General features: G+C 38.3%; 1 protein-coding gene across 1 annotated transcript in view; it reads left to right on the top strand.

Annotated features, from left to right (window-relative positions):
• The window catches only part of LOC128060028 (phospholipid-transporting ATPase ABCA3-like), a 252,491-nt gene that overhangs the window by 31,827 nt on the left and 193,404 nt on the right, over positions 1-27,260 (top strand). The window contains exons 6-8 of the mRNA XM_052652237.1: positions 9,663-9,773; positions 10,536-10,653; positions 24,478-24,651. Coding sequence (XP_052508197.1) covers positions 9,663-9,773; positions 10,536-10,653; positions 24,478-24,651 — 403 coding nt within the window. The remainder of the gene's footprint in view (positions 1-9,662; positions 9,774-10,535; positions 10,654-24,477; positions 24,652-27,260) is intronic.

Here is a 27,260-nt window from a genome sequence, read left to right as displayed (position 1 = left end):
AGTCCTAGCTAATCTAATATGAAGCCTCACACTATAGGCCTATTTACCTTCATATATGCTCCCCTAGCTAACACGTGTGATTTTCAACAAAGGATTGTAAGCCACACCAAAAATTAAGAAAAAAATGTTTCAAAGAGACAAATCTGTAATCAAAATCAGACTCAGATAAGTCAAAGTTGTTAGAAACACCAGACAAGTTTTCAGTTCAGTTCAGTCACTCAGTCGTGTTGGACTCTTTGCCACCCAATGGACTGCAGCACTCCAGACTTCCCTGTCCATCACCAACTCCCGGAGTTTACTCAAGCTCATCAAGTCAGTGATGCCATCCAACCGTCTCATCCCTTTTGCACTTCTCCTCCCGCCTTCAATCTTTCCCAGCCTTGGGGAGCTTTCTGGTGAGGCAGTTCTTTGCATCAGGTGGCCAAAAGTATTGGAGTTTCAGCTTCAGCATCAGTCCTTCCAATGAATATTCAGCCCTGATTTTCTTTAGGATGGACTGGTTGGATTTCCTTGCAGTCCAAGGGACTCTCAAGAATCTTCTCCAACACCATAGTTCAAAAGCATCAATTCTTCAGCGCTCAGCTTTCTTTATACTCCAACTCTCATATCCATACATGACTACTGGAAAAACCATAGCTTTGACTAGATGGACCTTGTTGGCAATGTAATGTCTCTGCTTTTTAATATGCTGTCTAGGTTGGTCATAGCTTTTCTTCCAAGGAGTAAATGTCTTTTAATTTCATGACTGCAGTCATCATCTGCAGTGGTTTTGGACCCCCCAAAAATAAGGTCTATCACCATTTCCATTGTTTCCCCATCTATTTGCCATGAAGTGATGGGAATGAATGCCATGATCTTAAGTTTTTTGAATGTTGAATTTTAAGCCAACTTTTTCACTCTCCTCTTTCACTTTCCTCAAGAGGCTCTTTAGTTCTTCTTTACTTTCTGCCACAAAGGTGTTGTCATCTGCATATCTGAGGTTATTGATATTTCTCCTGGACGTATTCCAGTTTGTGCTTCATCCAGCCCAGCATTTTACATGATGTACTCTGCATGTAAGTTACCTAAGCAGGGTGAAATATACAGCCTTGACGTACTCCTTTCCCAATTTGAAACCAGTCTGTTGTTCCATGTTCAGTTCTAACTGTTCCTTCTTGACCTGCATACAGATTTCTCAAGAGGCAGGTAAGGTGCTCTAGTATTCCCATCTCTTGAAGAATTTTCCACAGTTTGTTGTGATGCACACAGTCAAAGGCTTTAGCATAGTCAATAAAGCAGATGTAGATGTTTTTCTGGAATGTTCTTACTTTTTCAATGATCCAGCAGATGTTGGCAGTTGGAGCTCTGCTTCATGTGCCTTTTCTTTATCCAACTTAAGCATCTGGAAGTTCCTGGTTCACGTATTATTGAAGCCTGGCTTGGAGAATTTTGAGCATTTCTTTGCTAGCATGTGAGATGAATGCAGTTGTGCAATAGTTTGAGCATTCTTTGGCATTGCCTTTCTTTGAGATTGGAAGGAAAACTGATCTTTTCCAGTCCTGTGGCCATGCTGAGTTTTCCAAATTTGCTGGCATACTGAGTGCAACAGTTTCACAGCATCATCTTTTAGGATTTGAAATAGCTCAACTAGAATTCCATCACCTCCACTATCTTTGTTCATAGTCATGCTTCCTAAGGCCCACTTGACTTTGCATTCCAGGATGTCAGGCTCTAGGTGAGTGAACACACCATCATGGTTATCTGGGTCATGAAGATCTTTTTTGTATAGTTCTTCTGTGTATTCTTGCCACCTCTTCTTAATATCTTCTGCTTCTGTTAGGCCCCTACCATTTCTGTCCTTTATTGTGCCCATCTTTGCATAAAATGTTCCCTTGGTATCTCTAATTTTCTTGAAGAGATCTCTTGAGATCTCTTTCCCATTCTGTTTTCCTCTGTTTGTCTGCATTGATCACCGAGGAAGGCTTTTTTATCTTTCATTGCTATTCTTTGGAACCCTGTGTTCAAATGGGTGTATCTTTCCTTTTCTCCTTTGCCTTTAGCTTCTCTTGTTTTCTCAACTATTTATAAGGCTTCTTCAGACAACCATTTTGCCTTTTTTCACTTCTTTTTCTTGGGGATGGTCTTGATCACTGCCTCCTGTACAATATCATGAACCTCCATAATTCTTCAAGCACTCTGTCTATCTGATCTAATTCCTTGAATCTATTTGTTGCTTCCACTGTATAATCATAAGGGATTTGATTTAGGTCACAGCTGGATGGTCTAGTGGTCTTTCCTACTTTCTTCAATTTTGCAAAAGTCTGAATTTTGCAATAAGGAGTTCATGATCTGGGTCACAGTCAGCTCATGGTCTTGTTTTTGCCAACTGTATAGAGCTTCTTCATCTTTGCCGCAAGGAATATAATCAATCTGAGTTCGGTATTGACCATCTGGTGACGTCCATGTGTACAGTCATCTCTTGTGTTGTTGGAAGAGGGTGTTTGCTATGACTAGTTCTCTTGACAGAACTCTGTTAGCCTTGCCTTGCTTCATTTTGTACTCCAAGGCCAAATTTGCCTGTTACTCCCAGTATCTCTCGACTTCCTACTTTTACATTCCAATCCCATATAATGAAAAGGATATCTTTTTTGGGTGTTAGTTATAGAAGGTCTTGTGGGTCTTCATAGAACCGTTCAACTTCAGCTTCCTCAGTATTAGTGGTTGGGCATATACTTGGATTACTGTGATGTTGAATGGCTTGCCTTGGAAATGAACAGAGATCATTCTGTTGTTTTTGAGGTTGCGTCCAAGTACTGCATTTCAGCCTCTTTTGCTGACTATGAGGGCTACTCCATTTCTTCTAAGGGATTCTTGCCCACAGTAATGGATATAACGGTCATCTGAAGTAAATTCACCCATTCCGGTCCATTTTAGTTCACTGATTCTTAAAATGTCGATGTTCACTCTTGCCATCTCCTGTTTGACCACTTCCTATTTGCCTTGATTCATGGACCTAACGTTCCAGGTTCCTATTCAATATTGTTCTTTACAACATCAGACTTTACTTCCATCACCAGTCACATCCATAACTGGGTGTTGTTTTTGCTTTGGCTCCATCTCTTCATTTTTTCTGGAGTCATTTCTCCACTGTACAGTTCAGTTCAGTCACTAAGTCATATCTGACTTTTTGTGACGCCATGGACTGCAGAACGCCAGGTCTCCCTGTCCTTCACCAACTCCCGGAGCTTACCCAAATTCATGTCCATTGAGTTGGTGATGCCATCCAACCATCTCATCTTCTGTCATCCCCTTCTTCTTCTGCCTTCAATCTTTCCCAGCGTCAGGGTCTTTTCAAATGAGTCAGCTCTTCACATCAGGTGGCCAAAATTTGGAGTTTCATCTTCAACATCAATCCTTCCAATGAACACTCGGGATTGACCTTTAGGATGGACTGGTTGGATCTCCTTGAAGTCCAAGGGACTCTCAAGAGTCTTCTCCAACACCACAGTTCAAAAGCATCAATTCTTCGGCACTCAGCTTTCTTTATACTCCAACTCTCACGTCCATACATGACTACTGAAAAAACCATAGCCTTGACTAGACAGACCTTTGTTGGCAAAGTAATGTCTCTGCTTTTTAATATGCTCTCTAGTTTGGTCATAAGTTTCCTTCCAAGGAGTAAGTGTCTTTTAATTTCATGGCTGCAATCACCATCTGCAGTGATTTTAGAACCCAAAAAAACAAAAGTCTGCCACTGTTTCCAATGTTTCCCCATCTATTTGCCATGAAATGATGGGATCAGATGCCATAATCTTAGTCTTCTGATTGTTGAGCTTTCAGCCAACTTTTTCACTCTCCTCTTTCACTTTCATCAAGAGGCTCTTCAGTTCTTCTTCACTTTCTCCCATAAGGGTGGTGTCATCTGCATATCTGAGATTATTGATTTTTCTCCCAGCAATCTTAATTCTAGCTTGTGTTTCATCCAGCCCAGTGTTTCTCATGATGTACTCTGCATAGAAGTTAAATAAGCAGGATGACAATATACAGCTTTTATGTACTCCTTTTCCTATTTGGAATCAGTCTGTTGTTCCATGTCCAGTTCTAACTGCTGCTTCCTGACCTGCATATAGATTTCTCAAGAGGCAGGTCAGGTGGTCTGGTATTCCCATCTCTTTCAGAATTTTCCACTCTACTCCAGTAGCATATTGAGTACCTACCAACCTGGGGAGTTCATCTTTCAGTGTCCTATCTTTTTGCCTTTTCAAAGTGTTCATGGGGTTCTCAAGTCAAGAATACTGAAGTGGCTTGCCATTCCCTTCTCTAGTAGACCACATTTTGTCAAAACTCTCCACCGTGATGGCTCATAGTTTCATTGAGTTAGAAAGACTGTGGTCCATGTGATCAGTTTGATTAGTTTTCTGTGATTGTCATTTTCATTCTGTCTGTAAGAGGCTTATGGAAACTTCCTGATGGGAGAGACTGACTGAGTGGGAAACTGGGTCTTGTTCCGATGGGTGGGGCAATGCTCAGTAAATCTTCAGTCCAATTTCCTATTGATGGGTAGGGCTGTGTTCCCTCCCAGTTGTTTGGCCTGAGGCCAAACTATGGTGAAGGTGATGATGATAATTGAAGGACCTTCTTCAAAAGGTCGTGTGCACCACTGGGGCATTCAGTGCCCCTGGCCCTGCTGCGGTCCACTGCTGACCCATGCTTCACAGTTTAAATTACTGTGATTAATAATTTAAGGCACTAAAGGAAAAGGTAGATGTGTACAGGATCCTTCAGACCATCCCTATTTTCTGAAATTCACTTGAAGGATTCATGGGACTCAGCATGTAGGTATGCTAACAGCTAAGGTTTCTTTTAATGGTAGAGTAAGTGTAGGTGATAGCTGAATCATAGGAGAAAATGACACGGGCAAAGCCTAGAGTAATTAACCTACAGGCTTCGGCAAGTAATTTCACAAGAGGTCACACGGCATACTCTTGCACCAGTGATGAAAACCCAGCAACATATTTGTGATGTTCTTGTCCAGAGAAATCCATTAGAGATTCAGCATCCAAGGTTTTGATTGGCATGCTGGTTACAGTATATAAACACCTTTGGCCTACCACATACCAAAATTCCAAACTCCTAGACAGCAGATATCCAGCATACACCATATTATTTGTCCAAACAGGCATAGTCGGCTACACTTATCATTTAGAAAATGTTTTATATCAGTGAAGGGAGTGGTTTATCACCCAAATTTCCATATACCAACCAAAGGCCAATCTTACAAACATGCCTTCTTTAAAAATAGTAGTGTCAAGCTTTCTCTTTTCAGCACATCAGATAACATGCACGATCAGATAGGTAATGCTATTGGAAACAGCTGAGCACTGAAAAATTAATGCTTTTGAACTGTGGTGTTGGAGAAGACTCTTGAGAGTCCCTTGGACTGCAAGGAGATCCAACCAGTCCATCCTAAAGGAAATCAGTCCTGAATGTTCATTGGAAGGGCTGATGTTGAACCTGAAACTCCAATACTTTGGCCACCTAATGCGAAGAACTGACTGATTTGAAAAGACCCTGATGCTAGGAAAGATTGAAGGTGGGAGGAGAAGGGGATGACAGAGGATGGCATCACCGACTCAATGGACATGAGTTTGAGTCAACTCTGGAAGTTGGTGATGGACAGGGAGGCCTGGTATGCTGCAGTCCATGGGGTTTCAAAGAGTCAGACACGACTGAGCAACTGAACTGAACTGAACTGATTGGAAACAGCAAGCTATAAGGAGTCAAATGGAATTGCTAGAAATTTAAAAAAAGCGTGCTGACAAAAATGAAGAATGCCTTTGACAGACTCATAAGTAGACTTGACCTTGATGAGGAAAAAATCAAAAATTGAGTACAAGAAAGTTGAAATTACACAAACTTAAGTGAAAAAAGAAAACACTATGTAAAGATTCAGAAGAAAACATTGAAAAGCTATAGGACACTGTCAATGATATAGCATGTATATAATTGAAATTCAAAAAGGAGATGTGAAAATAGAGTTAAAGAAATAATAGTAGAGACTTTTACAAAATTAATGATAGACATCAAACCACAGTTCCAAAAAGCTCAGAGACAAACTAGAGAGAAGGAAAAGACTCATTGCCCACAAAGAACAAGTATAAGAAGTACTGCTGACTTCTAATTTACAATTGAATTTTTTAAAAAAGAAAGAAGCCATAAACACATTTATCTAATATCCCTGGAAGTGGATATAATGGAAAAGAGATCTTAATCTTGATATTTCAAAGTTTAATTTTAAATGCTCTCCATTTTGGTTTAATACTAGGTGTAATGTTGACAAAAGATTTCTGAACTCAAGAGAAAAAGATTTGAATGTCAGTACTGCCTTTACTGTTTCTCACTTCCACTGTATAATCATAAGGGATTTGATTTAGGTCATACCTGAATGGTCTAGCAGTTTTCCCTGCTTTCTTCAATTTCAGTCTGAATTTGGTAATGAGTTCATGATCTGAGCCACAGTCAGCTCCTGGTCTTGTTTTTGTTGACAGTATGGACCTTCTCCATCTTTTACTGCAGAGAATATAATCAATCTGATTTCGGTGTTGACCATCTGATGATGTCCATGTGTAGAGTCTTCTCTTGTGTTGTTGGAAGAGGGTGTTTGCTATGACCAGTGCATTTTCTTGGCAAAACTCTATTAGTCTTTGCCCTGCTTCATTCCACATTCCAGGGCCAAATTTGCCTGTTACTCCAGGTGTTTCTTGACTTCCTAATTTTGCATTCCAGTCCCCTATAATGAAAAGGACATCTTTTTTGGGTGTTAGTTCTAAAAGGTCTTGTAGGTCTTCATAGAACTGTTCAACTTCAGCTTCTTCGGTGTTACTGGTTGGGGCATAGACTTGGATTACTGTGATATTTAATGGTTTGCCTTGGAAACAAACAGAGATCACTCTGTCATTTTTGAGACTGCATCCAAGTACTGCATTTCAGACTCTTTGTTGACCATGATGGCTACTCCATTTCTTCTGAGGCATTCCTGCCCACGGTAGTAGCTATAATGGTCATCTGAGTTAAATTCACCCATTCCAGTCCATTTTAGTTTGCTGATTCCTAGAATGTCGACATTCACTCTTGCCATCTCTTGTTTGACCACTTCCAATTTGCCTTGATTCATGGACCTGACATTCCAGGTTCCTATGCAATATTGCTGTTTACAGCATCAGACCTTGCTTCTATCACCAGTCACATCCACAGCTGTGTATTGTTTTTGCTTTGGCTCCATCCCTTCATTCTTTCTGGAGTTATTTCTCCACTGACCTCCAGTAGCATATTGGGCACCTACTGAGCTGGGGAGTACCTCTTTCAGTATCCTACCACTTTGCCTTTCCATACTGTTCATGGGTTCTCAAGGCAAGAATACTGAAATGGTTTGCCATTCCTTTCTCCAGAGGACCACATTCTGTCAGTGGAAGTGAGAAATAGATTTAAGGGACTAGATCTGATAGATAGACTGCCTGATGAACTATGGAATGAGGTTCGTGACATTGTACAGGAGACAGGGATCAAGACCATCCCCATGGAAAAGAAATGCAAAAAAGCAAAATGGCTGTTTGAGGAAGCCTTACAAATTGCTGTGAAAAGAAGAGAAGCAAAAAGCCAAGGAGAAAAGGAAAGATATAAGCATCTGAATGCAGAGTTCCAAAGAATAGCAAGAAGAGATAAGAAAGCCTTCTTCAGCGATCAATGCAAAGAAATAGAGGAAAAGAACAGAATGGGAAAGACTAGAGATCTCTTCAAGAAAATTAGAGATACCAAGGGAACATTTCATGCAAAGATGGGCTTGATACAGGACAGAAATGGTATGGACCTAACAGAAGCAGAAGATATTAAGAAGAGGTGGCAAGAATACACGGAAGAACTGTACAAAAGAGATCTTCATGACCTGGATAATCACGATGGTGTGATGACTCATCTAGAGCCAGACATCCTGGAATGTGAAGTCAAGTGGACCTTAGAAAGCATCACTACGAACAAAGCTAGTGGAGGTGATGGAATTCCAGTTGAGCTGTTTCAAATCCTGAGAAATGATGTTGTGAAAGTGCTGCACTCAATATGCCAACAAATTTGGAAAACAGCAGTGGTCACAGGACTGGAAAAGGTCAGTTTTCATTCCAATCCCCAAAAAAGGAAATGTCAAAGAATGCTCAAACTACCGCACAATTGCACTCATCTCACACGCTAGTAAAGTAATGCTCAAAATTCTCCAAACCAGGCTTCAGCAATATGTGAACCGTAAACTTCCTGATGTTCAAGCTGGTTTTAGAAAAGGCAGAGGAACCAGAGATCAAATTGCCAACATTCTCTGGATCATGGAAAAAGCAAGAGAATTCCAAAAAAACATCTATTTCTGCTTTATTGACTATGCCAAAGCCTTTGATTGTGTGGATCACAATAAACTTTGGAAAATTCTGAAAGAGATGGGCATACCAGACCACCTGACCTGCCTCTTGAGAAATCTGTATGCAGGTCAGGAAGCAACAGTTAGAACTGCACATGGAACAACAGACTGGTTCTAAATAGGAGAAGGAGTACGTCAAGGCTGTATATTGTCACCCTGCTCATTTAACTTGTATGCAGGGTACATCATGAGAAACGCTGGACTGGAAGAAACACAAGCTGGAATCAAGATTGCCGGGAGAAATATCAATAACCTCAGATATGCAGATGACACCACCCTTATGGCAGAAAGTGAAGAGGAACTCAAAAGCCTCTTGATGAAAGTGAAAGAGGAGAGTGAAAAAGTTGGCTTAAAGCTCAACATTCAGAAAACGAGGATCATGGCATCCGGTCCCATCACTTCATGGGAAATAGATGGGGAAACAGTGGAAACAGTGTCAGACTTTATTTTTTGGGGCTCCAAAATCACTGCAGATGGTGATTGCAGCCATGAAATTTAAAGACGCTTACTCCTTGGAAGAAAAGTTATGACCAACCTAGATAGCATATTCAAAAGCAGAGACATTACTTTGCTGACTAAGGTCCGTTTTGTCAAGGCTATGTTTTTTCCAGTGGTCATGTATGGATGTGAGAGTTGGACTGTGAAGAAGGCTGAGCGCCGAAGAATTCATGCTTTTGAACTGTGGTGTTGGAGAAGACTCTTGAGAGTCTCTTGGACTGCAAGGAGATCCAACCAGTCCATTCTGAAGGAGATCAGCCCTGGGATTTCTTTGGAAGGAATGATGCTAAAGCTGAAGCTCCAGTACTTTGGCCACCTCATGCGAAGAGTTGACTCATTGGAAAAGACCCTGATGCTGGGAGGGATTGGGGGCAGGAGAAGAAGGAGACCACAGAGGATGAGATGGCTGGATTGCATCACTGACTCAATGGACATGAGTCTGAGTGAACTCCTGGAGTTCGTAATGGACAGGAAGGCCTGGCGTGCTGCGATTCATGGGGTCGCAAAGAGTCGGACATGACTGAGGGACTGAACTGAACTGAACTGCCCTTACTAACTGCATAAGTGTAATCAACACACATGACTTTCTGAGCCTTGATTTTTTCACTCATAAAATGATATTATCCATTTAAATATGTTTTTATGAGAATGTAGTTTTTAAATGTATGTGAAAATGTTATGAATTGCTGATATATTTAATATTTGATTTGTTTTGAATTTCCTACAGGAGTACCAGCTTACAATTGGACTTAAAAGTTGGATGATCTGGGCTGCGTATTTCTTCATGTTCTTCTTTTTTTATATCTTTATTGTCTGTTTGATATGTTTGTTAGTCTTTGCCAAGGCAAGTGTTAGTTTCATGCCACCCAATAGAAATGAGTCATACATGTACTATTAGGATTTTAGTAGCTACTAGAAATTTTAAAAATGAAAAGGTGAAATTATTTTAATAATGTATATTATTTAGCCAATATATACAAAATATTATTTCAGTATGCAATTTAAAAATTGAGATATTTTACATTCTTTTCTATACTAAACACTTATAACTCAAGTGTATGTTTCATATTTAGAGCACATCTCAATTTGTACACTGTATTTTCATTAGAAATACTTTATCTGTATTTGACACTGTTTTATCTTTCAAGTTTAAGTTAAAAATAACTAAAATTCAATGAAAATAAAAAGTCAGCTCCTCAGTCACACTAGATACATTTCAAGTGCTTAATGTTTCAAGTGTTTAGTAACTACATGCCGTATATGGCTGTTACATCTAACATTTTAGTTCCAGTAGATTGCAACCTGCTGCAACTATCCTTTGGGAAGGAAAAAGCAATCATAGTATGGACTGATTAGTCTCAGGTTTTCAAGAGAATGAAAAATGGCTTTTATGGAAATTCAGACACTGCCAAATCTCTGAGAAAAACATTAATCCTTCTGTAAGAAATAAGTTAATTAGCTAACTTGGCATCTTATTGAGTTTCAGTCACTGGGCAGTGTGATCTGTTTCTTCAGGGCCATAGTTTTCTCCCTCTTCCCTTGTGTTTAATGGTACTACTTTTTGCATATTTTACAAGATGTCATAATTGTTTTATTCTAGATTTTCAGTGATCCAGTCTTCTGCTACAGTGACTATAGTTTCATCTTTGTCTTTCTTATGTGTTATGCCATTGCTTCAATATTCTTTGGCTTTATGGTTAGCACATTCTTTAATAAAGGTGAGTCTAAGACTTCTCCTGTAATAGAATTACCTTTTTAATTGACCAAAAATAAGGCCATATTTGGGAGTTCCATGTAGCTACCTCACATGCAGTCTTGGCATACATTCTAACATAGATGAATTGCACATGAAATGATTTGACAGGAGGTAGAGGGTGCACTGAAATTTAATACTGCCCAATGCATGTATAAAAACAGTATATAAAATAAGATTGTTACCAGTTGGAACTTAGGATAAATTAAACAGTGCTTCCTGCAGAAGTTGATTTCAAATCACTTCCAAAAGCAAATCAAGGGAAGGAAGTATTCATTCATTCATTTATTCAGCATGTCCTTTGTGTACTTACCATGTGGTAAGACACTGTATCACATACATAGACAAAGAAAAATTGATTCTTTGTGAAAGCCCACATGAGAAAGATATATATTATCAGATAACCCCAGATTGGCCTACTACAGATCTTATAGAAATAATTTTCTATTGACAATTTTTAATAACTTCCCCCAAAATTAAGGAATATTTCTTTTTTATACCACACCTATTAAGCATTATTCCTCCTGTATTTTCTGTATTGAACAAGTAGAGTCCCTATTAAATAATTTTAGTGTATAAAGATATTTTTGCAGTAAGACTTTTAAGTATCAAAATATAACCTTTAATCACTTCAGTTAAGTTCAGTTGCTCAGTCATGTCCAACTCTGCAGGCCCATGGACTGCAGCACGCCAGGCCTCCCTGTCCATCACCAACTCCCGGAGTTTACTCAAACTCATGTCCATTGAGTCGATGATGCCATCCAACCGTATGCTCTGTTGTCCCCTTCTCCTCCCGCCTTCAGTCTTTCCCAGCATCAGGGTCTTTTCAAATGAGTCAGCTCTTTGCATCAGGTGGCCACAGTTCAAAAGCATCAATTCTTCGGTGCTCAGCTTTCTTTATACTCCAACTCTGACATCCATACGTGACTACTGGAAAAATCATCGACTAGACGGATCTTTGTTGGCAAAGTAATGTCTCTGCTTTTGAATATGCTCTCTAGTTTGGTCATAACTTTCCTTCCAAGGAGTAAGCATCTTTTAACCTCATGGCTGCAGTCACCATCTGCAGTGATTTTGGAGCCCCCAAAATAAAGTCTGACACTGGTTCCCCATCTATTTGCTATGAAGTGATGGGACCAGATGCCATGATTTTAGTTTTCTGAATGTTGAGCTTTAAACCAACTTTTTCACTCTGCTCTTTCACTTTCATCAAGAGGCTCTTCAGTTCTTTACTTTCTGCCATAAGGGTGGTATCATCTGCATATCTGAGGTTATTGATATTTCTCCCAGCAAACTTGATTCCAGCTTGTGTTTCATCCAGCCCAGCATTTCTCATGATGTACTCTGCAGATAAGTTGAATAAGCAGGGTGACAATATACAACCTTGACGTACTCCTTTTCCTATTTGGAACCAGTCTGTTATTCCATGTCCAGTTCTAATTGTTGCTTCCTGACCTGCATATTATCACAAATATCAGCTGATTGGTCTTCACAATTCACAATTAGTATTCAGAATTGTGCTGAAAGGAATTAACATAGCAGGCCTGAAACTCATTTCCTTAGAAAGCCTTCCTAGAAAGGTTGACCTTTGCTTGGCATCTAAGAACTTATATTTTTAGAAGATTCTCCCCATTCTCTAAATAGTAAGAGTGGCTCATGGTTCCTAAAGTGCTTGTACAAGCAGTTTTTATACTAAACACAGGCTTTCTTTCTGGGAGTCTTGAGTCGATATATGTTAGGTACACCTATGTGACAAGCTCCCAACAAAAACCTTAGTCCCCCAATCTCTAATGAATATCTGGCCAACAGTATTTTATATATGTTGTCACAATTCCTTGCTAGAGGAATTAAACATAACCTGTGTGATTTCACTGAGAGAGAACTCTTGTAAACTTGTGCCTGTTTCCATCTGCACTTTGCCCCATGCTCCTTTTCCCTTCAATGAATGGGCTTTGTATCCTTACATTGTTATTATAGCATCATTATTTATTCACCATAACTCTTGAGTATGACTATATGCTATATCCTTGAATTGTCCTAGAAAGTGACTGAATCCAGAGGTGGTCTTGAGGACCTCAACAAAACAATTAACAAAATTGTGGATAAAGAAAAATAATATGTTGAGCTAAAACAGAAAATAATGTGTTGAAAATCAAAATAAGATTAAAAAAAATAAGATTGTCAGATAAGAGTTAGTGTATTTATAAAAACTTAAGAAAAAAAGACTTATTTCTGGTGGTATAATAGACTAAATAATTAGAATGACTCTTCCATCTAGAACAATTGAAATATTAATAGTATTTTAACTTATTTTTCAGTTCAGTTGCTCAGTCATGTCCAACTCTTTGTGACCCGTGGACTGAAGCATGCCAGGCTTCCCTGTCCATCACCAACTCCCAGTGTTGACTCAAACTCATGTCCATTGAGTCGATGATGCCATCTTCTGTCGTCCCCTTCTCCAACCACCTTCAATCTTTCCCAGCATCAGGGTCTTTTCAAATGAGTCATTTCTTCGCATCAGGTGGCCAAAGTATTGGAGTTTCAGCTTTAGTCTTTCCAATGAATATTCAGAACTAATTTCCTTTAGGATTGACTGGTTTGACTGAGCCTTATTGACTACACCAAAGCCTTTGACTGTGTGGATCACATCAAACTCTGGTAAATTCTTAAAGAGATGGGAGTACCAGACCACCTCACCTGCCTCCTGAGAAATCTGCATGCAGGTCAAGAAGCAACAGTTAGAACTGGACGTGGAACAACAGACTAGTTCCAGATGGGGAAAGGAGTACATCAAGGCTGTATATTGTCACCCTGCTTATTTAACTTATATGCAAAGTACATCATAAGAAACGCTGGGCTGGATGAAGCACAAACTAGAATCAAGATTGCCAGAAGAAATATCAATAACCTCAGATATGCAGATGACACCTCCTTTATGGCAGAAAGTGAAGAAGAACTAAAGAGCCTCTTGATGAAAGTGAAAGAGGAGAGTGAAAAAAACTGACTTAAAACTCAACATTCAGAAAACTAAGATTATGGCATCTGGTCCCATCACTTCATGGCAAAAAGATGGGAAAACAATGGAAACAGTGACAGATTTTATTTTGGGGGGCTCCAAAATCACTGCAGATGGTGACTGCCATCATGAAATTGGAAGACACTTGCTCCTTGGAAGAAAAGCTATGACAAACCTAGACAGCATATTAAAAAGCAGAGACATTACTTTGACAACAAAGGTCCATCTCGTCAAGGCTATGGTTTTTCCGGTAGTCATGTATGAGGGTTGGACTGTAAAGAAAGCTGAATACCAAAGAGTTGATGCTTCTGGACTGTGGTGTTGGAGAAGACCCTTGAGAGTCCCTTGGACTGCAAGGAGATCAAACTTATTTTTAATTCAGCCCAAGTTCTCCTCAAAATTAAAAATCTCAGCTATGACAATGAACAAGAATAGAAAGTCCCCGAAAGTTATAAAGAAGAAGAAAGGCTGCCTAGAAACCTTGAAACTTGAGGAATTGACTTGACCTTTACTTTCTTGGGATTTCTTACTGCTACTCATATATCTTTGAAAAAGCACTTCAAAAGTGTCTAGTCTATAACTAACAACATACAAAAAGTTCCAAACAAAGCCTGTTTTCCCACACCAAAAGACTAGGAAGTTGGTGCCCTAACAATAGAAAAGACTTTGGCAATACTTACCCTATTCCAGCCCAACACTAAGTGAAAAACCACTGCACCTCTATATTCATGGCTGAGTCAGAGTCAACAAAGAAGTTGATCCTCCATCTCAATCCCATCTTTCCAGAGTCAGGCACTGTTCAATTAATAACTCCCTTGCCAGTTTACTGCCATCAGTGTTCAGTAGTGAATTAAGTTTCCATCCACATACAGTATCAATAATACTTAACAGGTAGTACAAATCAGTTCTAATAAGCATCCTTGTGATCAGCTAATCTTCCACATCTACCCAACAGCAATAAGAAACTGAACAAGTGTGCAAAACTAGTCAGCATTCCTTCCACATCTCCCATCATCTAGCATCAGTAAAGCCCAGTAGAGAGCTAAGCTTCCTCCGTCAGAGGTTAAAATGTGGTATGAGTCAGTTCCCCACTTTCATAAAGGTGTCAGCAAGGCCAGAGAGAGATCCGAACTTCCACCTCATCTGTCTGCAATGAAGCAGTGTATTATCAGTGCCCTGCTTTTCCCAGGGAAGTGTCAGCAGGGAAGAGGAACAGCCACACCCGTCTGACCTTTGTGTGCTGACTGCTTTTTAAAAAAGATTAGGATTCATAGCCTCATTTTACCTAAAATGCTTAGGATATGATAGAAAATCACTCATACAAAGAACCAGGAAAATCACAGTATTAATGAGAAATGGCATTCACTGCAAAAGACACAGCACTAAGGTGAAGCAGGTATTATAATTGTAGGCAAGCAATATAAGCAGCCATCATAAAAATGGCTTCAGCAAGAAATTATGAAAACAAATCGGAAAATAGAAATCTCAGCAAAGAAATAGAAATTATTTTAAAAACAAATGGAAATCATAGAAAAATATAACAGCAAGTTTAAAGCTTATGTAGAATAAAGATAAGATAGAATAAGTTAAATTGAAGACAGATTCACTAGAATCACATTCTGAATAAAGAGAAAATACACTGAAAAATATATAGGATCTCAAGGACATGTAGGACAATAACCACATATCTAACACTTATTTGTATCAATGAAGTTTCCAAAGAAGAGTAGGAAAAATGGGGGACTGAAAAAGTTTTCAAAATAAAAAAGTACTCAAAGAAATAATGGCTGAAATTTTATCAAATCTGGTGAAAGACAGACATATATTGTCTCAAGGAATTGGGTAACGCCAAATTGGATAAACTCAAAGAAATTCATGCCAAGACACATCATAATTAAACTTCTGAAAACTAAAGACCATGGAAAAAACCTAACAAGCAGACAGAAAAAATAATACATTATTTATAGAAGAATGTCAGTTTGAATAACCACACTTCTCATCTAAACTAGAAGGAAGCAGCATGTTTTTCCAAGTGCTGAAGAAAAGAAATGCCAACAGTGAACTCTGTATCCAGGAAAACTATCCTCCAGGAATAAATAGGAAATAAATCCATAGAAGGAGGAAGACAGAGAATTGTTTTACAAAACTACCATTAAAGAATGGCTAAAGGAAGTTTCCTGAGCAGAAAGGAGATAACATAAATCTCTGAACTCCACAAAGAAAAGAACATGGAAATGGGTAAAAATAGGCATAAGTATAATAGACCGTTCTACTTCTCCTGTGTTTATTAGATCAAATTTGATAGATGAAGCAAAATTATAACATCATCCATCCGATCTGGTGTTCAATTTAAGTAAAGAAAATAGTTAAAGACAGTTAAAAAAGTTTTAAAGTGAATAGCTCTGCTTATTTAACTTATGTTCAGGGTACATCATGTGAAATGCCAGGCTGGATGAAGCACAAGCTGGAATCAAGATTGTCAGGAGAAATATCAATAACCTCAGATATGCAGATGACACCACCCTTATGGCAGAAAGTGAAGAGGGACTAAGGAGACTTTGGATGAAGGTGAAAAAGGAGAGAGAAAAGCCTGGCTTAAAACTCAACATTCAAAAAGTGAAGATCATGGCATCTGGTCCCATCACTTCATGGCAAATAGATGGGGAAAGAATGGAAAGTGACAGACTTTAATTTGGGGGGCTCCAAAATCACTGCAGATGGTGACTGCTGCCATGAAAATAAAAGAGGCTTGCTCCTTGGAAGTAGAGCTATGACCAACCTAGAGTGCATATTAAAAAGCAGAGACAAAGGTCCATCTAGTCAAAGGTATGATTTTTTCAGTAGTCACGTATGGATGTGAGAGTTGGAGTATAAAGAAAGCTGAGTGCTGAAGAACTGATGCTTTTGAACTGTAGTGTTGGAGAAGAATCTTGAGAGTCCCTTGGACCTCAAGGAGATCAAACCTCCAATACTTTGGTCACCTGTTCTAAAGAGCTGACTCATTGGAAAAGAAAGACCCTGATGCTGGGAAAGATTGAGGGCAGGAGAAGTGGGCAATAGAGGATGAGATTGTTGGATGGCATCATCGACTCAATGGAAATGAGTTTGAGCAAACTCTAGGAGATAGTGAAGGACAGGGAAGCCTGTGGGGTCACAGAGAGTCGGACACAAATGAGTGAGTGAACAACAACAAAACCTCAGTGTTCATTGCAGCACTATTTACAACAGCTAGGACATGGAAGCAACCTAAATGTCCATCAGCAGATGAATGGATAAAGAAGTTGTGGTATATATAGACAATGGAATATTACTCAGCTATAAAAAGGAACACATTTAAGGCAGTTCTAACGAGGTGAATGAACCTAGAGCCTGTTATACAGAGGCAAGTAAGTCAGAAAAAGAAACAATTACCATATGTTAACACATATCTGTGGAATCCAAAAAGATGTGCTAAGGACCCTATGTGCAGGGCAGCAAAGGAGACACAGGCATAAAGAACAATGTTCTGGATTCAGTGGGAGAAGGAGTAGGTGGGATGATTTGAGAGAATAGCATTAAAACATATTCATTACCATATGTAAAATAGATAGTCGTTGGGAGTTTGATGTATGACAGAGGGCACCCAAAGCTAGTGCTCTGTGACAACCTGAAGGGATGGATTAAGGAGGGAGGTGGGTACAGAATGGAGGGGACAAATGTATGCCTATGGCTGATTCATATTAATGTAAGGCAAAAACCATCACAATATTGTAAATAATTATCCTCCAATTTAAATAAATTTTTAAAAATAAATTCATGTCAATGTATGGCAAAACCAATACAGTATTGTAAAAAAATAAAATTTAAAAAATAAAAAAATGGAAGAATGAAAAAATAAATAAAATAAAATAATTTTTAAAAATTCACTAAAGTAACTGATACAAAAATCAATTATATTTTTATATATTAACAATGAACTACTCAAAAAAGAAGGAAATCTTCCCTCTTACAATAGCATCAAAAAGAATAAAATAAACCAAGGAGGTGAAAGACTTGTTCACTTGAAACATTGACCAGAAATTAAAGCAAATACAAATAAAGGGAAAGATATCCTGTGCTTATGGATTGAAAATCTTAGTACTTTTTCTTTGTCTTATGTTTTTTTAATATTTTAATTTTATTAGTGTATAGTTTATTTGCAATATTGTGTTTCAGGTGTACAGCAAAGTAATTCTGTTATGCATATTAATATATGTATACCCACTCTCTTTAAGATTCTTTTCTCAGATTTTCACAGAATATTGAATAGAGTTCCCTGTGCTATATGATACATCCTTGTTGGTTATCTATCTTGTGTATATAGTGTGTGTTCATCCCAAGTTCCTGATTTATCTCTCACCCTAACCTTCTCCCCTGGTAGCCATAGCTTCATATTCTAACTTTAAGTCACTTCTGCTTTGTAAGTAACTTCATCAGTCTCATTTTTCTAAGTTCCACATGTAAGCGTTTATTTTCCCTACTATTTTTCAATTCTCTATTTTATTTATTTCTGCCATAATCTTTATTATTAACATATCCTTCTTTATTCTAGTTTTATATTTTTTATTGATAGTTTCCAATTTTGTTTTTGTCAAGTTTCTTAAGTTTTGAAGTTAATTTATTGATTGGAGAGCCTACCTTTTTTTCAAAGTAAGCAGTTATAGCTATAATTTTGCCCCATAGTACTGCTTTTAATTCATTTAATGTTATGTTTTCATTTTCATTCATCTCTATATACCTTTTAATTTCTCTTGCTATTTCTTTTTTGATCCATTTGTTGTTCAGGAGTATACTGTTTAACTTCCACAAAATTGTAAATTTTTCAATTTTCTTTTCAGTATTCTAGTCCTCTTGTAGTTGAAGAAGATTGTTTATATGATATTTATCTTAACTCAAAAGTTTGGTGATTTGATGTGTGGCCTAACATATGCTCTATCCTGAAGACTGTCCTGTGTGCACTTGGCTAAAAGAAGCACTACTGTATTCCTTTGGAGCCTATAGTAAAAAATACATTTTCTTGCCTTTTTCCCATTTTTGAAAACAGTCAACATTTCTTGGCTTATGAACTCTTTTGGCAATTGCATCATTCCAACCTCTACTTTGATCATCACATAATCTTCTCTGACTCAGATTCTCCTGATTCCTCTTTTTAAGTTGAGGTATAGTTGATACAGTAATACTAGCTTTAAGAATTGTACATGAATTTACTTTTACTGGAGATCTTTTCTTGTTCATATAGTCTCAACTATATTTCTTTCAACCTGAAAGACTCCAGGACAGGTAATTTTTATTTATATTTATTTGTTACTCATCTCTCCTTCATCTTAAAAGAACAGTTTGAAGCATTAAGAATTCTTGATTTTTACTGATTTTTTTCCTTGAGAAATCTGAATATATTCACCCACAGCCTCCTGACCTTCAAACTTTCTGTTTAGAAATTCTTCCAATAATCATATGAAGATCTTTGCATGTGATCCTCTTTTGCTCCTTTCCAAACTCTTTGTCTTTAGATTTTAACAGTTTGATTATAATGTGTTCATTGTCAGTCTTCTGAATGTCATGCTATTTAGTTTGCTGGTCCCATCACTTCATGGGAAATAGATGGGGAAACAGTGGAAACAGTGGCTGACTTAATTTGGGGGGGTTCCAAAATCACTGCAGATGGTGATTGCAGTCATGAAATTAAAAGATGCTTACTCCTTGGAGGGAAAGTTATGACCAACCTAGATAGCATATTCAAAAACAGAAACATTACTTTGCCAACAAAGGTCCTTCTAGTCCAGGCTATGGTTTTTCCAGTGGTCATGTATGGATGAGAGGGTTGGACTGTGAAGAAAGCTGAGTGCTGAAGAATTGATGCTTTTGAACTGTAGTGTTGGAGAAGACTCTTGAGAGTCCCTTGGACTGCAAGGAGATCCAGCCAGTCCATCCTAAATGAGATCCGTCATGGGTGTTCATTGGAAGGACTGATGCTAAAGCTGAAACTCCAATACTTTGGCCACCTCATGCGAAGAGTTGACTCATTGGAAAAGACCCTGATGCTGGGAGGGATTGGGAGCAGGAAGAGAAGGGGACGACAGAGGATGAGATGGCTGGATGGCATCACTGACTCGATGGACATGAGTTTGCGTAAACTCCAGCAGTTGTGATGGACAGGGAGGCCTGGCGTGCTATGATTCATGGGGTCACAAAGAGTCGGACATGACTGAGTGACTGAACTGAACTAAACTGAAAGTTCACTGAGAAAGTTCACTGTGAAAATTCAATTTTGAAACACTCTACTGAATATTCATTGCTTTTATTGTATTATTCAGCCTCAGAATTTCTTTATTCCTTTCTATGTTTTTCACTTCTTTATTGATATTTTGTTTTGTTCACACATCATTTTCTTGAGTTTATCCTCATCTTTCTTTAGCTGTGTGAGCATCTTAGAACATTTGTCTAAATCTGTTGATCTAGAACGTCCACCATCTGGTCTTTCTCAGGGATAACTGCTGTTGATTTATTTTCTCCTCACTTGTTTCTCTGTATTCCTTGTCAATTTTTTCAAAACTTGACATTTACATTTAAATTTCATGATGTGGTAATCTGGAATTCAGATTCAATTATCACAACTGTTAGGTTGACTATTACCAAGATTACAAAATATAGCAACTGTTGGTGAGGATGTGGAGAATAAAGAAACTTAATATACAACTGGTGGAATATACATTGTTTTAGCCATTCTGTAGAACAGTTTTGAGGTTTCTCAAAAAATTACGAATAGAGTTACCATAAGATACAGCAATCCCACTTCTAGGTATACATCAAAGGAATTGAAATTACTTCTCAAAGAGATGTCTGTACCCCATTACAGCATTATTTAAAATAACCAAGACATGGAAGCAACCTAGTTATACCTCAAATACCCTGGATTTTTATTTATTTTTAACTTTTTTTGGTGTTGAGGTATAGCTGGTTAACAGGCTTCCCTGGTGGCTCAGATGGTAAATAATCTGCCTGCAATTCAGGAGACGCAAGAGACTTGGGTTTGATCACTGGGTCGGAAAGATGCCCCTGGAGAAGGAAATGGCAAACTTCAGTATTCCTGCCTGGAGAATTCCATGGACAAAGGAGCCTGGTGGGCTACAATTAATCCATGGGTTTGCATAGAGTCAGACATGACTGAGTGACTAATATTTTCATAGCTGATTCCTTTTCCATTGGTCTATATTTCTGTTTTTTGTGGCAGTACCATACTGTTTTGATGACTATAGCTTTGTAATATAATATGAAATCAGGGAGCCTGATTCTTCCAGCTCTGTTTTCTCTCTCGAGATTGCTTTCATTACATGGAGGCTTTTGTTTCTCCATACAAAGTTTTGGATTTTTTGTTCCAATTCTGTGAAAAATGCCATTGGCAATTTGATAGGGATTGCATTCAGTCTTTAGATTTCCTTGTTTGACTATGTTGATTCTTCCAATCCATGACCATGGCATGTGTTTCATCTGTTTGTGTCTTCTTTGGTTGCTTTCATCAGCATCTTGTAGTTTTCAGAGTACAGGTATTTTGTTTCCTTAGGTAGGCTTATTCCTAGGTATGTTACTCTTTTTGATACAGTGGTAAATGAAATTGCTTCTTGAATTTCTCTTTCTGATCTTCTGTTGTTAGTGTGTAGAAATGCAATAGATTTCTCTGCTAACTTTGTTATCCGCAACTTTACCAAATTCATTGATGAGCCCTAGTGGTTTTCTGGTAGCATCTTTAGGATCTTCTATTTATAGTATCATGTTATTTTCGAACAGTGGAAGTTTTACTTCTTCTTTTCCAATTTTTATTCCCTTTATTTCTTTTTCTTCTCTGATTGCTATAGCAAAATTATGTTGAATAAAATTGGTGAGAATGGACATCCTTGTCATGTTCGTGATCTTGGAAAAAAATATTCTCAGCTTCTCACCATTGAGTAGGATGTTTGCCAGAAGTTTGTCATAAATGGTCATTACAATGTTTTAGGTTCCCTTTATGCTGCTTTCTAGAGAGTTTTTACCATAAATAGGTGCTTTGTTATTCAGTCATTCAGTCATGTCTGAATTCTTTGCGACCCCATAGACTGCAGCATGCTAGGTTTCCCTGTCCTTAAACATCTCCTGGAGTTTGCTCAAACTCATGTCCATTGAGTCGGTGATGCTTTCCAAGCATCTTGTCCTCTGTCATCTCGTTCTCCTCCTGCCTTCAGTCTTTCCCAGCATCAGGGCCTTTTACAATGAGTCAGCTCTTCAGATCAGGTGGCCAAAGTATTGGAGCTTCAGCTTCAGCATCAGTCCTTTTTTACTCTCCTCTCCCACCTTCCACCTTCACCAAGAGACTCTTCCTGCCATAAGGGTGGTGTCATCTGCATATCTGATGTTGTTTATCAGATAAATAAGAAGGATGACAATATAATTGTAACCTTTTCACTTTACAGGGTACTTACCAGGACTTTTGCCTCAAAGGAGGGGTGTGCTGAAGCAAGTGGGCATATGCACATAAAAGGAGTCCAGTGTTTTGCCTGTGTGGGCATCTGCCACTCTGCTCAGATGCAGCTGATAATCACATCTCTTCCCCAGTTGTGACTGTCCTAGATCTCGTGCCACACTATGTGTGCAGTGAGTGGGGCCAAAGAGTTTTTTCAGCTTGGACAAGGGCACACAGGCAATTGTGGGAAGCCCAGCAGCCTTGCTGGCATCAAAAGTCTGGGTTACTTCTAGGACATCACTTGGGAAGGTGCCAAAAATGGCCACCACCCACCTGGGCTCATCCCTGGGACTGGGTTGTCTCTGCATCCCAAGTTTGAGTCTTTAATCCTGACCACCCTAGCTCCAGTGCCATACTGTAGTATGGCATGAGCAGTGCTGGTGCTTTTGCTTGGCTTGGGCTGGGGAGTGTAGGGAGGTGGTCTCAGGAAACCCTGCAGCTGCTAGAAAAGATCTTTCTCAGCGTTGCCTGGGGCAAGCGAGCACTTGAACATTCCTCACAAGTGGAGTCCAGGCATCTCCAACCCTCTTCTCTGTCTCCATGGTTCTCCAACCAGCCAAGGGGCTTGTCTCCTCCATATAGGGTGTGCGAGCTGGGACACCCAGTCTGTGGCTCAACCTGCTCAGTCCCCATGGCAAATGTCCACCCATGCAATCTCTGATTCCCTTCCCAAGGACACAGGTTCCACAACCTGATTGTTTTTCTTCCCATCCTATCATATTCTATGAGTATCTTTCTTAGAACTTTGGTTTTACAGTAATCTTTCTACCTGTTTACAGTTAGTTTTCAGTGAGAATTATTCTACATGTATGTATATTTTTTATGTGTTCATGAAGAGAAGTGAGCACCACATCCTCTTACTCCACCATCTTGATCTCCTGTCTCAATGATAATCTCGACAAAAATTCTTTTCCTAGCTTACAGGATCCTGTATTTATGGACCTAATCATATCCAACTCTCAATAATTAACTATTTATTTAACTATTCTCTTTTGATTATCATAATTTAGATTGAACACATGTGTTAAAAACTTCATCCATGGCTTATTATTCTACCCATAATTTCAAACTCTAGAAACACTAAGATATTAAATTTATGTTAATACTAGTGGTGTACATTTATAATTCTCCAAACCAAGTAATAATGAATAAATAAGTTTTAGAAAGGAGAGAGGAACAAATGTAAGAGTGATTCTTTGTTTAAATGGCTGCACATTTTTATTGTATGTGGTAAATATCCTATACATTGTCATCCTATACATTAATTCATTCATTTAATAAATATTTATGGAACTAAAAAGCCTCTTGATGACAGTGAAAGAGGAGAGTGAAAAAGTTGGCTCAAAGCTCAACATTCAGAAAACGAAGATCATGGCATCTGGTCCCATCACTTCATGGGAAACAGATGGGGAAACAGTGGAAACAGTGTCAGACTTTATTTTTGGGGGCTCCAAAATCACTGCAGATGGTGATTGCAGCCATGAAATTAAGACGCTTACTCCTTGGGAGGAACGTTATGACCAACCTAGATAGCATATTCAAAAGCAGAGACATTACTTTGCCAACAAAGGCCTGTCTAGTCAAGGCTATGGTTTTTCCAGTAGTCATGTATGAATGTGAGAGTTGGACTGTGAAGAAAGCTGAGCGCCAAAGAATTGATGCTTTTGAACTGTGATGTTGGAGAAGACTCTTGAGAGTCCCTTGGACTGAAAGGAGATCCAACCAGTCCATTCTAAAGGAGATCAGTCCTGGGTGTTCATTGGAAGGACTGATACTAAAGCTGAAACTCCAGTACTTTGGCCACCTCAGGTAAAGAGTTGACTCACTGGAAGAGACTCTGATGCTGGGAGGGATTGGGGGCAGGAGGAGAAGAGGACGACAGAGGACGAGATGGCTGGATGGCATCACCGATTCAATGGACGTGAGTTTGAGTGAACTCTGGGAGATGATGATGGACAGGAAGGCCTGGCCTGCTGCAATTCATGGGGTCTCAAAGAGTCCGACACGACTGAACAACTGAAATGAACTGAACTAAACTAACTGAACTGAACACATACTGTGTTTCAGACATCGATGATATGAGGGTGAAAAAGATAAATTCTCTTCCCTCATAGAGTTTACGTTCTTATCCTTTAGTGTATTCTTTTTTTTTCTTATGAAAACATTTAGTGTATTCTCATGAACTTATTTATAATTTATTTATAATTCATTATTTTGTTTATTGCTTTAAATTGACCTTATAATTTCCTTCTTATTTGCAGCCCGTTTGGCTGCTTCTGCTGGAAGCTTCATATATTTTGCCAGTTTCTTTCCATTTAATTCCATTTCTCAATACTATGGACAGATAAACCTCAGCATGAAGGTAGCTGCCTGTCTCAGCCCAAATATTGCTTTGGCACTGGGGATTAAACTCCTTGTCAAGTTCGAAACAAAACGTAAGCATTTGCCTTGGAAATTTTGCCTTTTCTGTTTGATTCCTAGAAATGTAGAAAGAGGCAGTGTGGGTGGGACTGTGGGTAAAGAACATACTATAAAAATTATTTATTTCCAGATTTGTGTTTTTATTATGAAGGCAATTGTATGAATTAACCTTCTATTCTATAACTTTCCTTATTTACCTAAAAGTATATGTTAGACCTCTTCCCACATAGAGATAGACCCTTTCTTTTACAAAGCTATTTAGTATTTCATTGCAAAGAGGTATTATAATTAATTAACCATTCTTTATCAGTATATGCTTAAGAATTTTCCAACTTTATGCTACTTCCCTCAATAGTATTCATATATTTTCTCATATGGTGTGAATACTAATATATAAATAAATAAATTCCTAAATATAATATCCAATATGGTATTCATAGCTTAATTTAATTACTTATGATAATCTTCAAAAAGAGTAAATCAATTTATTCTCCCACCAGTAATACATGGGTTTTTCTACATCTGTTCCAATAATACATTATACTACTCTCATGTAAAAAGCAAATATAGGGTCTTTATTTCCTGTAACTATTTTTCCTCCAAACTCAGCACTACTGTGCTGAAGAAAGTAAATGTAAGTTTAATTTAGTGATTTACTCAGGTTCTTCTGAATGAGTCAGTTTTTCAGACATTTCTTTCCTTCTCATATTCTTCAAAATAGTATGGACAGGGATGGAAATTTATGAGATCTCTTATGATGGAGGGACATGGTGGCCTCAGATACATGTGGTATCATCTGGGTCTTTTATATCTATAGTAGAGTTCCTAGCTGCTTTATGGACTCTTGCAAACTGAAGTGTGACTCTTTATGTTTGGCTCGCATCTGTTAGAAACATGGTTCTGGCTAGTAGATCTAGCCTTAAAAGTCCTCATTCAGTTCTCTGCCTTCCTCTGGCTCTCTCTCAGATCTTTGGCCTTTATAAATACTTGGAAAGTTATACAAGCTCTGAATGTGACTTTTAAGGTATGAGGGGCCAGTAACATCACTTCGGGTTCATTTATCTAGCTGCCTTACTCTGCCAATAACAATGCCACCAATCATGCAATGTTGGATATTCTACATGATCCCACCTGAATATGTCACCAGGGTTTCCCTGAAATAGGAAAACCAAGGATCCATGTACCTGTCCTCTGTACCTTTTTTTCCTTCTTTTCTTATGTGAAGTGAGGGGCTGCCTTTCCTACTTGTCTTCATTTTTAGAAGGGACAGCCTTTTCAAAAGGACATTTGCATTGCTGCTCCCCAGGACACAAAATGCCAGAACATTAAAAGATAAGGAGAAATGGACTGTAAATTGGGGAGTAATTCAAAATTCTATACCCTTTACACCATGAAATTATTTTATCTTTTATGCTAAGTAAAAAATAACATATAAATCTATCAATTTTAAGGGAGAAAAGGAAGGCTTTCTTGCTTCCTTAAAGTATTTGAATTGTCTAAATGTTGTAAGTTGTTCAGTCGCTCAGTCATGTCTGACTCTTTGCAGTCCCATAGACTGCAGCACACCAGATTTCTTTGTCCTTCATGATCTCCCAGAGTTTGCTCAAACTCATGTCCATTCAGTCGGCTACGCCATCCAACCATCTCGTCGTCTGTCACCCCCTTCTCCTCCTGCCCTCAATCTTTCCCAGCATAAGGGTCTTTTCCAATGAGTCTGTTCTTCACATCAGGTGGCCAAAGTATTGCAGCTTCAGCATCAGTCCTTCCTATGAATATTCAAGGTTGATTTCCTTTAAGATTGACTGGTTTGATCTCCTTGCTATCCATGGGACTCTCCAGAGTCTTCTCCAGCACCACAGTTCAAAAACATCAATTCTTCAGTGCTCAGCCATATTTGTGGTTCAACTCTCACATCCATACATGACTGCTGGAAAAACCATGGCTTTGACTATACAGAGCTTTGTCCGCAAAGTGATGTCACTGCTTTTTAATATGCTGCCTAGGTTTGTCATAGCTTTTCTCCCAAGGAGCAAGCATCTTTTAATTTCATGGCTACAGTTATCCACAATGTAAATAACTAACCTTAGACTGTGATTCATTTAACTTGTGTTCGTGGTATCTTTTTTCCAAAAAAAAAATACTATAATGTAATCAGGTTTGTCAGTCTTTTCCTTTAATTTGTACACTTGTGTCATCTTCCAGAAATCCTTCAAAACCCAGAGTCATAAAGATAATCGTATATTTTCTTTTAAATTTTATATTTTTTAATTTTTACACCTGGATTTTCAATAAGCATAAAGTTGCTATATCTAATTTTATTTATTTTTCACATGAAAATCAAGCTTTTACAACAATTTATTGGAATGTCTATTGTTCTCTGTTGCTTTTTCATTTCACCTATTTCACATCACATTTCAATACATGCATGGATCTGGTTCTAGTGATATTAATAGTTTCCATTCTTTTTTAGTCTCTTTTTGTGTCAATACCACGGTGGTTTTACTCATTATAGCTTTAATAAGTCTTAATATCTGTTGGTCTTGTCTTCATACCTTATTGCTCTTCAGTCATTGCTTACCTCTTGAACTTTAGGATAACTTTGCCAAATTCTGTGAAAAATGTT

Source organism: Budorcas taxicolor, chromosome 2 (genome assembly GCF_023091745.1).
Source record: "Budorcas taxicolor isolate Tak-1 chromosome 2, Takin1.1, whole genome shotgun sequence".
Lineage (NCBI taxonomy): Eukaryota > Metazoa > Chordata > Mammalia > Artiodactyla > Bovidae > Budorcas > Budorcas taxicolor.
Note: the sequence above shows the minus strand (reverse complement) of the source record. Positions and strands in the feature narration are given on the sequence as shown.